Source organism: Saccopteryx bilineata, chromosome 3 (assembly GCF_036850765.1).
Source record: "Saccopteryx bilineata isolate mSacBil1 chromosome 3, mSacBil1_pri_phased_curated, whole genome shotgun sequence".
In the NCBI taxonomy this organism is placed as follows: domain Eukaryota; kingdom Metazoa; phylum Chordata; class Mammalia; order Chiroptera; family Emballonuridae; genus Saccopteryx; species Saccopteryx bilineata.
Window position 1 is genome coordinate 66,325,090 of NC_089492.1, and position 12,939 is coordinate 66,338,028.

A 12,939-nucleotide genomic window follows, 5' to 3' on the forward strand; every position below is an offset into this window, starting at 1 on the left:
ATTAATAAAATTATATAAGTTTCAGCTGTACAAATTCTATATAATACATCATCTGTATATTGTATTGTCTATTCACCACTCCCAGTCAAGTCTCCTGCCATCACCATTTACCATCCCCTACCTGCCCCATTCCCCTTTCTCTCTAGTGATCACCACACTGATGTCTGTCTATGAGTTTGTTTGTTTTTTGCTTAATTTTTTCACCTTTTTTGCCCAGCTGCCTGACCCCCTGCCCTCTGACAGCTCTCAGTCTGTTCTTTGTCTATTTTATTCCTTTGTTTCTTTTGTTTGTTAGATTCCATGTGTAAGTGAAATTATTTGGTAGTTGACATTGTCTGACTGGCTTATTTCACTTAGCGTAATACTCTCCACACTAACTTGCCTTGCTCTAGATTTGTGATTACTAATCTTTAGTTGCTAGACAATCCATCATATCATTCCTCATCTAATTATATCTCTACGTTCCTTGGTCACTATTGAATATTGATTTCCCTTTTCTCAAAACTATAAGTACTCATCTCTCATCCTCTGTTTCTGCTGTTTACCTTTCTACATTTATTGGGATGATCAAAGCAATCTGAAGAGGAAATCTACAAACCAACATCACCAACTGCAGAGCAGGGGTACCTATCTGTTTTGTTCACAGTCTGCCATACACAGTGCCTGGTTTAGAGTGGGTGCTCAATACATATATGCTGAACAAATAAATAGAATCATTGATATTCCAAAGGAAGCATTACAATATTAATTTAAAGATTGCTGGGTTCGATTCCGGCCAGGGCACACAGGAGAAGCGCCCATTTGCTTCTCCACCCCTCCGCCGCGCTTTCCCTCTCTGTCTCTCTCTTCCGCTCCCGCAGCCAAGGCTCCGTTGGAGCAAAGATGGCCCGGGCGCTGGGGATGGCTCTGTGGCCTCTGCCCCAGGCGCTAGAGTGGCTCTGGTCGCAACATGGCGACGCCCAGGATGGGCAGAGCATCGCCCCCTGGTGGGCAGAGCGTCGCCCCTGGTGGGCGTGCCGGGTGGATCCCGGTCGGGCGCATGCGGGAGTCTGTCTGTCTGTCTCTCCCTGTTTCCAGCTTCAGAAAAATGAAAAAAAAAAGATTGCTCTGAGCACTATCATATCTCATCTCTCTGGCTACTTTACTATGTCTTCTTTTATGTCCAGTCTGGAAATCTTCTACCCCTAAACTATCTCTTGCTCATTGTTCCATATCACAGTGAATGGTACCAAATCAGACTCATCCATTCAAACCCAACACCTAGGAGATTAATTCTTCAGTTTGCTTTTACCCACTCCTTCCCAAGATCAGGCCTGTTTTCAAATTTTGTATAAAGTCAGGCCACTGCATAGAGCGTCAGACTGGGATGCAGAGGACCCAGGTTCGAGACCCCGAGGTCGCCAGCTTGAGCGTGGGCTCATCTGGTTTGAGCAAAAGTCTAACAGCTTGAACCCAAGGTCACTGGGTCCAACAAGGGGTTACTCTGTCTGCTGAAGGCCCGCGGTCAAGGCACATATGAGAAAGCAATTAATGAACAACTAAGGTGTTGCAAGCGCAATGAAAAACTAATGATTGATGCTTCTCATCTCTCTCCATTCCAGTCTGTCTGTCCCTGTCTATCCCTCACTCTGACTCACTCTCTGTCTCTGTAATAAATAAATAAATAAATAAATAAATAAATAAAATAAAGACTTAAAGTCAGGCCACTGCTTTGCATCCTTACTTATACCACCATGATAGTTCAGTAGTCTTTGAGGAATTCTTCCTGGTTTCTCTTTGTTACCTTTATATAGCGGTCAGAGAACATCTTTTAGAAGGATGAATCAGTGCCACTCACTTCCTTAACAGCATCCATTGGCTTTGCACTCCATTTAAAGTAACATCAGCCTCTGTGTCTTTGCTGACAGGCTTCTGCAAGGTCTGACTTCTTCACCTCACACACTATTCCATCCCTACTCGCATGTGGGCAGCTCTTTAGAATGTATCAAGCTTTCAATGCCCAGGAGCCTTCACATTTACTGTCATCTCTGCCAGGAATGCTAGCTTTTTGAATGTCTGGTCCTAGTTTTATCCTTAGGTCTCAGATCAAATATCATCTCCTCAAAGAAGGTTTCTTCATCGCCTTGTATAATAATACAGTGTGTCCGTAAAGTCATGGTGCACTTTTGACCGGTCACAGGAAAGCAACAAAAGATGATAGAAATGTGAAATCTGCACCAAATAAAAGGAAAACCCTCCCAGTTTCTGTAGGATGATGTGGCAGCATGTGCACATGTGTAGATGATGACGTAACACCATGTATACAGCGGAGCAACCCACGGCCATGCCGTTTGAGATGTGGACGGTACAGAGGAAAGTTCAGTGTGTTCTGTGGCTCACTACATTCAAATCCATGACCAAAGTGCAATGTGAATATCGGCGCATTTATAACGAAGCACCACCACATAGGAATAACATTACTCGGTGGGATAAGCAGTTGAAGGAAACCAGCAGTTTGGTGGAGAAACCCCGTTCTGGTAGGCCATCAGTCAGTGATGAGTCTGTAGAGGCTATACGGGATAGCTACTTAAGGAGCCCTAAAACATCTGTGCGTGAGCCCACATCAAACTGCACTGAATAGGTATGAAACTGGGAGAGTTTTCCTTTTATTTGGTGCAGATTTCACATTTCTATCATCTTTTGTTGCTTTCCTGTGACCGGTCAAAAGTGCACCATGACTTTACGGACACACTGTATATACTGTCCCCCACCTTTTGCTCGTATGTTATTCTGCCTTTTCCATAGAGGCTTCTAGAATCTATATTTTATTTATTTATTTGATTATTTATTGTCTTAATCTTCCAAAGAGTGTAAGCTCCCTTAACCTGGGTCATAAGAGCCTTGTTTAAGAGATTACTATTCAGTAGTAAAGTGAAGGATATGTCAAGGAAACCATTGCTATCTATAGAGTCTAGAGTATATGATCATAAAAAATAAAACTGTAGATTTGGAACAGTTTGCAGACAGTTTTGAATGTCTTGATAGGAGTATATATATATTTTTTTGTCTTTGCAAGTAATATGCAGCTACAGAAATTCTTTAGTAATGCAATTGGCATAATTTATTCATTTATTCATTCTTTCTTTTAGTATATGTGCCAGCAATTGCTCTTCAATATTGGGAAACAGAAATGTCTAAGACATATTTCCTGACCTTAATAACTCTGCAGAGCTGCACTGGTAAACACATGACAATACAGTGGGATGAGTGTTACCTAGAATTTTATTCATAATGTTATTTAAACATTTACCAACACCAGCTCTGGGCTGATCAAAACTATTTCTTGAGACTTTGAACACTAGTTTTAATAGCAGTTGCTGAAAATTATTTTTACCAAGACTGGAGCTAGCTGATCCTATATGGTACCTAAATCTGTCCTTCATTCTTTCCTTTCCCCATGTTTTAGGATGTGTTAGCATCTCATCTTTCAGGGCAAAGTAATAGTGCACCTGCGCTTACATCTGGGCCTGGGTGTGGGTCTGTGCCTGCACAGTGCTGCTGACATAGTGGATAGGTGGCCCATGTAGCAGATGGATGCCCAGGGCAGAGCCTCCACCTTGATCAGGTCCGGGCACCCAGACAACTTCATGTCACAATTGTTGCACTCATGGTAAAAATTGGATAAAGCATCAACCTGGAATGCTGAGTTCACTGGTTTGAAACCCTGGGTTTGCCTGGTCAAAGCACATATGGTAGTTGATGCTTCCTGCTCCTCTCTCCCCACTTCTCTCTTTCTTTCTCTCTCTCTCTCCTCTCTAAAATGAAAAAATAATAACAATAAAAAAACCCCTAACCTTTAAAAAAAATTATGTGTGAGCTCTCTCTCCCTCCCTGAAAATGCCAAACTTTTCCTAATGGCGTTCAGCCTCTGTCCCGGACCCGGGCTTGCATTCTAGAATACTTTTTACTTGTGGTGAGTGATAAAGGCTGTGAAACTCTGCAGTCTGCCCTCCATCTCCAACCTGACCTTCCAGCTGCATGATCTCTCCTCATCTCAATTTGTCACACCCTCAGCTGTCTCTCTATGTAAATCTTGTGGGAGTAAGAAATCGATCCTCTTATTCCCAGGAGCATCTTTGCAAACCTCAGGATTTAAATTTTCATGTTCAGTCTTTGATCCATTTTGAATTAATTTTTGTACAATGGGACAAACTGTAGTCAAGTTTCATTCTTTTGCAGGTGACTTTCCAATTTTCCCAGCACCATTTATTGAAGAGGCTTTTTTTTTCTCCATTGTGTGTCTTTGGCTCCTTTGTCATAGATGATTTGTCCATATATATGTGGTTTTATTTCTGGGCTCTAGATTCTGTTCCATTGGTCTATATGTCTATCTTCTTCTGCCAATACCATGCAATTTTGATTATCATGGCTCTATAGTATAATTTGAAGTCAGGTAGTGTGATACCTATTTTTTCATTCTTTTTCCTCAGGATTGCTGTGTCTATTCGGGATTTTAAAAACTGTATGATTCCACACATATGTGGGAAATAAAACTGAGACTCATGGACATAGATAAAAGTGAAGAAGTGACCAGGGGGCAGGGAATGTGGGGTGGGGTCAGGTGAGGGGTGAGGAGAAGAGTGTAAAGAGGGACAAATATAAGGCGATGGAAAATGATTTGACTTTGGGTGATGGGTATACAACATAATCAACAGCTCAAATGCTATAGAAATGTTTAGCTGAAACCTATGTACTCTTATTGACCAATGTCACCCTGTGAAATTTAATTTTCTAAATAAAATTAAAAAAATTTTTTTTCATGTTCAGGAAAGCAGTTTCTGCCTAGTTCAAACCCTCAAAATCACTCCAGTCCTAATGCTGGTGGATGCATGGATTGAGTGAAAGGCAGGATAATTCTTCTTATAAATACAATGTAGTCAACTCTTGAGCAATGTGGGAATTAGAGGCATACCCGCCAGTCGAAAAGCCCCATGTGACTTTTGACACCCCAAACTTATCTAGTGTAGTGAAAAAATTCTGTATAGAAGTGGACCCAAACAGTTCAAAATAATGTTGTTCAAGGTGAACTGTAATTACAAATTAGACTCTGTCTCAACCAATATGCCCAATGTATTTTATTACATATATTAACTGTTTTAATTTTGCTTATCACTGAATTTATCCTTTTTTTGATCTTATATATTCATTAACTGAATATAAGGATATCAGAAATTAGTTGTTACTATGCTGATGATAAAAAAATCAATAGTGATTACTTGGTTTATTATAACTGTAGAAGTCATCTTTTAAAGACAATATAAGAATGCTTCAGTTTATTTTAAAAGAAAAAAAATAGTCACAGAAATTTTCCATCCAGTTTGAAAGGTTAAGAAAAATGCATGAGCTCTTCAGAAGTTTCAGGACAGAAATTGCTGTGGCTTGGAGCTGTTATCTGATGTAACATTGCTTTATCTGAGTGTGCAGACCTTCTGTGACAATGGTAACCTAGTTGGGCCTTCCATCTATTTCTTTCTCTATTTTTCCATAGCTTTTGCAATGTATGATGAATTTAAAAAGAACATAACACATCACTTCTACAGAAGCAAGATTCTTTTTTGTTTTTTGTGGGTTTTTTTTGTATTTTTCTGAAGCTGGAAACGGGGAGAGACAGTCAGACAGACTCCCGCATGCGCCCGACCGGGATCCACCCGGCACGCCCACCAGGGGCAACGCTCTGCCCACCAGGGGGCGATGCTCTGCCCCTTCGGGGCGTCGCTCTGCCGCAACCAGAGCCACTCTAGTGCCTGGGGCAGAGACCAAGGAGCCATCCCCAGCGCCCGGGCCATCTTTGCTCCAATGGAGCCTTGGCTGCGGGAGGGGAAGAGAGAGACAGAGAGGAAGGAGGAGGGGGTGGAGAAGCAAATGAGCGCTTTTCCTATGTGCCCTGGCCGGGAATCGAACCCGGGTCACCCGCACGCCAGGCCGATGCTCTACTGCTGAGCCAACCGGCCAGGAGAAGCAAGATTCAAGATATTTTAAATTGCATTCCACTGATCTATAACTGGGGTTTAATTGAACGCTACATTGCTTTAGCACAATAGAGGAATGACCTCTTTGGTTAGAGCTAAAATAGTTGATGTTTTAAATAACAAATATAAAGAAGGCCTGTGTCACCTGGTTGTTTGCTTACCTATTTTTTAGAATATAAAATGTTATTACACTTGTCTGATAAATATTTTGCTTCATGGTGTATATATTGTAGAATTCCTTTGCTTCTTTTAGTTCCAATTCTATGTTTCATCTGCACATTCTGGAGACACCTTGAATTGTTTTAGTCATGTCTCTGAGATAATATTAGCTCTTGTCATCCACACAGTCCATTTAGCCTCTTCTCAGATAAATCTTTGTGTTCATAGATTGATATAAATGTCAATTAAGAATCGTGAGCTATCATGACAGCAGTTTATGGTGTAGGAGGTCAGAACAGTGTATTTTGCTAAACTAAACTAAGAAATCTCTGAATGCATGAAATTTCGTTTCTTAGGATAGTAAGACCCTTTAATCACTAATATTTACTTGTGGTAAGCTAAGCATTCAGTCAATGAGTCAGTCATTCAACACCACTTACGGGCCAGGTGGAGTTCCAGGCCCTAAGGGGAGAGTACAGATTGAATCCGGCAGTCCTGGCTCTTAGTGAGTCGGGAGGAGTAGACATGGGCGCAAACAAATAAGCAAATATTAAATGAGATGATTCTGGAGTGTATTAAATGATGTGAATAAAATAAAATAATGAAGTGATAAAGATTTATGGAAGATAGGTATCTTAGAAGGTATCATTAGAGATGAATGATTGCCACCAGCCAACTAAACATCTGAGAGACAAGCATTCGAAGCAGAGGAAAATAGGCTGCCAACCAAAAAGAGATGGGATAGGAAATTTCCAGTGTCCCTTCTGTCAGCATCTGGATATCTGATTGTTTGGCCTCCTCACAAGAGCTATGGCCTCTCACTGATTCTGAACTTAAAATGATAATTGACAGACTAGAATTCTGAGCTAAAACCAACAAGATGAACTGTGACTGAAACAAATGCAAAATGGTGCATGCAAGGTTACAAAGCCCATTACACAGCACAAAATGATATCTATACAATTTGGCAGGTGTTCATCTGAGAACAATCTGGGATTCTAACTGACGGCACATTGGAGCTAGTTCTTTGCTGTTCCTGACAGGAAAAAGAAACAGAGTGTAGCTATTACCTTGAGTCAGATTTCTGTCCAATTTAGGCATCATTAGAGCTATACAAAAGTGGAACAGCTGGTTTGGCAGGTAGAGAGGTCTTCATTGCTTAATTGATTGAAAAGAGCAGAAAGAAGGCATACCCATCAGGGCTTTGGGTAAAACTAATTCTGTATTGTTTGGTAGCTAGTTTAAGACACTTGTTAATTTCTGTGGTTCTGTGACTTGTTACTTGTTTATTTCATTCCAATAATATTTTCTTCATTTTGGGATATTTATATCTTGTTAGGAAGAAACAAGTGTCATTGGTATATAAGGTATATGATGAGGTTTGTTGAAAGTTTAGTTTATAATGTCATCTTCCATAATAGTAATCTGAAGTTTAAAACTCTTAAACTATAATTTTAAAAAGAAATTAGGTTAAATCTCTAGTACGTCTTTGGCTAAGCAGAATTATAAAAATAGAAAGAAATTGATGTATCCTGGCTTAGCTATGTGTTAGCTTTCATAACAGATAACTTAGTTTTCTGCACTTCAGTTCCCTCCAAATGAGGACAGTAACTTGTATCTGAAAGGATTGCTTTTAGGATTAAATGAGTTCCTGTGTATGAAGCAGCTAGAGCAGTGCCTGGCAATAGTAAGTGCTGAGTAAGTGTTTGTGATTATTGTTGGATGTAAATGTATTCTCTATTCTGCCTTCAGGAACTAATGACCAAATTAATAACTGAGACTCCTGACCAGCCGATCCCATTTCTCATTGACCATCTTCAGTCTAAACAAGGGAACCGTGGACCACTTCAGAGGACTCTATCTGGATCTGCAGCGCTCTGGGCAGAAAGTGAAACATCAGGTAAATGAACAATATATTTTATAGTTAATTTTGATACATTTAATGTAAAAATGTACAAGAGTCTTTCTGATTATAATGAGATAAATGTATATGGTCACCTAGAGTTTCAGGTATTGATCTGTGACTTCACCCATATGTTAAAATATGTCATAAAAATATTCTTGAATTTGAATATATTGTTATATATTATGTTATGTATAATGTGAGAAATTATGTATCAAATTTTATAGAAAAAAGATTCATATTTTCATGAAAAGATTTCATTCTCTGTGAATTCAAGCTAATTATTCTAAGCTTTTTTCTTTTTTCTTTTTATGAAGAATGTGTATTTAATGTTTACAACTCATCCGTAGAAAGGTAAACAATAGTTTTCTACAAAGTTACCTTTATTCTTGCCCAAACTTGTGATTATTCTCTATTTCCCCAGCCCCAATTTTATCTGTGTAATAAGATCAACCTTAGGAAGAGCCTATGGACATTGGAGAACCAGCTTCCCCATGAGGCAATAGCCTCATCTTCCCAGTATGCACTGTATGATAATTGGGTAGATTTGACTTTCTTCTTTGCTTAGACCATAGCCTTTTTTCTTCTTCACACTGGTCTGTTTGTTTGGCTTTTACTTTCAAAACCAAATCCCCCAATGCCAGTTGCCTTAGTAGCCAACTCCTTGCCTGATTGCCCTGGGAATCTGGCTGATAGGACTCCAAATGCTCTCCTGAGCCACACCCTCACTTCTCTCATCCTCTTCATGCTTTACTGAGCCTATGAAAGGATTTTGGTCTTCTGTCGCTGTGTACTCATATTGGTGCCTTCTTGAGATTCTGTCTCAAAACCACTAAAGTATGTAGGATTTAAGGTTTTCCTGGAATGCAGACATCTCTGATGTTGGTTATCCATATGGAAGTTGTCTGCATTATACAGGAAACAAGGGTGTGGACTTTTGGAATACAAAAGAGTGACTCTTGGTTTTTCCTGGCCCCACTTTCTAAGGTTTAGGCTCTGAGAAGGTTGGGTATATAGGCGTGGACTTTGGGTACAAAGATAGCATTTACCATGTTGAAACAGACCTGATGAACATCTGTGAGCCCAATGAAACATATGAACCTATATTTATAAATTACAGTATATGGATAGGCAGTATTTTATTAAACTCTGCAGCTTTAATCAGCATACATTTAATGTCTCACAGTTTTCATGGGTCAGAAGTCTGTGTACATTTTAACTAGATCCTTTGTTTAATCTCACAAATCTAGGAATCAAGATATTGGCTGGGTTACATTCTCCTCATGGGTCTGAAATGAGAAAGAACCTGCTTTCAAACTCATTCAGGTTATTGACAGAATTAAGTTGCTTGTAGCTGTGTGGCTGAGGTCCCTGTTTCCTTGCTGGACTTCAGCCTGGGGCTGCTCACAATTCCTAGATGCCACCTGCAGTTCTTTGCCACATGCCTCTCGTATTATTGCAGTTTACTTTTCTAAAACCAGCATGAGAATTTCTCTCATTCATGTTTAATAAAATAGAGTCCTATGTAACGTATCATTGTTATAGCATTATGATTAGCAAGTTAAACATCATCTTGGCTGTATTCTTTGGGTTTGAAGTAAGTCAAAGATTCTGTCTGCACTCAAGGACTTCTGTAAGATATATCATCAAGGGACAAAGATCATAGGGATCATCTTAGGATTCTGACTGGCACAATACTTCATGACTCACTGCTTAAAGAGGATGGAGTGGCAGAGATTATTACAACTCCCAGTTTACTGACTTGGATATGGCATAAGTGCCTGTTTAATAAAGCAAGATGTAAACCCAGGATTAAAATAAATTTATGAATGACAGTAGTAAGTCCAGTTCCTACTGATGAATTTGAATTTCTAGTGGGACATCATAGTAGGCAGTTAAGCAGGCAGGTATGAGTCTGAAGTTTTTAAGATGGGTCAAGGCAGGAGTCACAGAGAAGGCATTCATAGCATACACAAAATCATTGAAACCATGGGAGTGAAAGAATAGAAGTTGTAAATTTTATAGATTGAGTAGGAGGTATGCTGAAAGAAGTCCAATGTGAGATCAGGTCTGATACCTAAAATTTTGTCTGTTTCTTGAGAAATAAGTTGTTTACCAAGGACAAGAGGGTTGGGGATTGGATTGGGGAGTTTGAAATGAGTGATGCTAACTGTGAAAAGTCTCCAAGGGAAAGGAAAAAAGAGTTGGTAAAAGGAAAATTTTTAAAAAGACTGTAGGTGGTTCCAGCCTATTTGAAGTTAGACATGATGAATTCATCATGGAAACCATTAGCGAGTTTGTGATTTTTCAGTGCCTGGAAGTTCTGGGAGGGGAGCAGAGAAAACAGTTGGAGGGACTGACAGAGTTGTGGTTTGTCACCATGAGGATGGAGGGTGGAAGAACCATTTTTGCAAAAGAGTTGAGCACTTTTGTCAGCAAATCGTGCAAGTGATCAAAGCACATGGTCTGGTGTGAGAGCGTAGTGAGCAAGGAAAGGAAAAGATTTCTACAGGAAAAGCAAAGCAGAGCACGGAAGACCTTCAGGAGACCAGTGTGAGTGCAGGTGCGGTGAGAATGTGGGAGGTACAGAAGGACAGCAAGTTTTGCCGTTTGAGATTTTTGAGGTGTAATGATTCCAGATGATGAGCAAGTCCTGTTGGTGGCCTCAGTTTGGGAGATTCTTAAGCATCAGGGAAGTGAACCTTTTTTAAATTGAGGAGGACAAGAAGGTCTGAGGCTTAATGCGTGGTTTGTCTAAAGATTAAGAGGTCACCAGGATTTCATCCAGGTTGTTGAAAGGTGAAGAGAGACTGTGCCAATATCTTGAGTAGGACTGCAAGGGTTGTTGGCAACAGAATAATGGCAATTGTGAAGAGCGGTGAGTAGTATGGACAGGTAGCATTAACCACAAGACAGAGGAGACTTTCAACTTAACTTTGATGGTCCCAAATGACTGAGCCTACGCTGTGGTGAGTACCACATGGAGGAGTGAACACTCTCCATTCCAGGAAGCTGTAGAGCACAGAATGCTGTTGTAGAAGAAATGAGGTGTCTCTTAAGAGACCTGAAAGGGGCAAGAGGAGTATCTGTTTACCATGAAATGTATGTTCCAGACGGTGAAGAGGAAACATTTTGGAGGGAGCAATATGACAAATGGGAGAAGGAAAGCACAGAATAATTCCTGGATATGAATATAACTGAAACAATTTTAATTTGGGTGACATTAAATAATGCCAGTTTAAACTCTGATTGCAATTTTGAATTTTTTCTTCTGGTGTATGTTCTAATTAGCTAGAAGATGTCTCAATATTCCAAGTATACGGGTGTAATACTTTTTGAAACTACTGTATCTTAAGATGTCCTCTTATTGCCTTAAATGTATCTAGCAACTTGACACAACATCTTTTCAAACGTGTATCATTTAATATTGTCAAGGACAAACATGAAAGCAGCCTTATTTTAATTCTTTTTTAGATATTCTAATTGTTCTTTTAAAGCACTTACAGGATTTGCTTTCTTTTTATTTCTAATATTCAAGTTTATTGGGAATACATCTAAATATTTGTCTCTCTAACTTTTCTTTGTATTCACTGAATCTTTTCAATCAGTAGATCCAAGTCTTAAGCCTAGATACAGGCATCCCCAAACTAACGGCCCGCGGGCCACAATGCGGCCCCCTGAGGCCATTTATCTGGCCCCCACCGCACTGCTGGAAGGGGCACCTCTTTCATTGGTGGTCAGTGAGAGTAGCACTGTATGTGTCGGCCCTCCAACGGTCTGAGGGACAGTGAACTGGCCCCCTGTGTAAAAAGTTTGGGGACCCCTGGATCCCTTTGTGTACTTAGTAGTGGCTTCTCTATTATATTTGTTTTAATTTCTTCTTAAGGAAAATCAAGTATGTGTAAATTGAGTTTCCTTTTACTGTTCTCGATTCCTCTGATTGCATTCCCCATGGTATTTGCCTTTCGGTATAGACTAACCTCTAGGGAGATTTATTTGTCAAGTGTGTTTGTTCTCTGTGTCAGTGACTCAATTTTCTACAGTATCAATTTTCTCTTTCTGGCTTTGAATACAAATTTAAATGTTGCTATTTCATTTTAGATTTCTATCAGTATTTTCTTATCTCGTCTTTTTTTTATTTGTGCTTGCAGTCATTTTTTTTTAAATTATAGATTAGTTAGCCTATCTCCTCTTTTCTTTCTTTTCTTTTCATAGAATACATTTTCTTTTATATTTATTGATAAATTAGCCACAGTCCAAAATTTGAATGTTTCCTAGGATGTTTTTGGTAAAACTGTCAATTTCCCCTGTATCTTGAATGTTGTATCCTTGTTTTGTATATTGATTTTTTAAATCATATTTTTTGTTTAGTCAAATGGATGTTCTATTTAGTTTTAGGTTTGTCAATAAATATATAGGTGGATTTTTATTTGTCCTCTTACCATATAGCTTGAAACTTATTGAAACCTTTTAAAAAGTTTTAGAAAGACAGGTGAAATCATAGCCACTACTAAAATTTCCTTTATCAGTTGAATCCTGCGGGTCTCTGCTAAACTGATGAGTGATGTTCTGCCTCTTATCTCTTTTCAAACAACTAAATAAGAATAATGTTGTTAGTAGATTATTTAAATGAATATGGATATCTTTCCTTACCAGTAGTGGAGACTTTAAAAAGCTACAAAATCCAATGTATCCTTTATCTCTGGTTCCTCTTAGCTTTTCTTTACATGGTGAGATGCTATATCTTACAAACAGGACTTTTCCTATAGTCATATCACATTAGAAGAAATTATGGTGCTAGGATGGATAATGTAGAAAGAAAAATTCTGAGAGATTATAAAACAACATAAGGAGATAACCCTGAGATAG

The 12,939-nt window shown here is 39.2% G+C and overlaps 1 protein-coding gene across 1 annotated transcript in view; it reads left to right on the forward strand.

The window, feature by feature from the left end:
• C3H8orf34 (chromosome 3 C8orf34 homolog) overlaps window positions 1-12,939 on the forward strand; it is a 401,548-nt gene that overhangs the window by 95,490 nt on the left and 293,119 nt on the right. Inside the window, 1 exon segment of the mRNA XM_066264685.1 lies at window positions 7,920-8,067. Within this exon segment, the coding sequence (XP_066120782.1) occupies window positions 7,920-8,067 (148 nt within the window).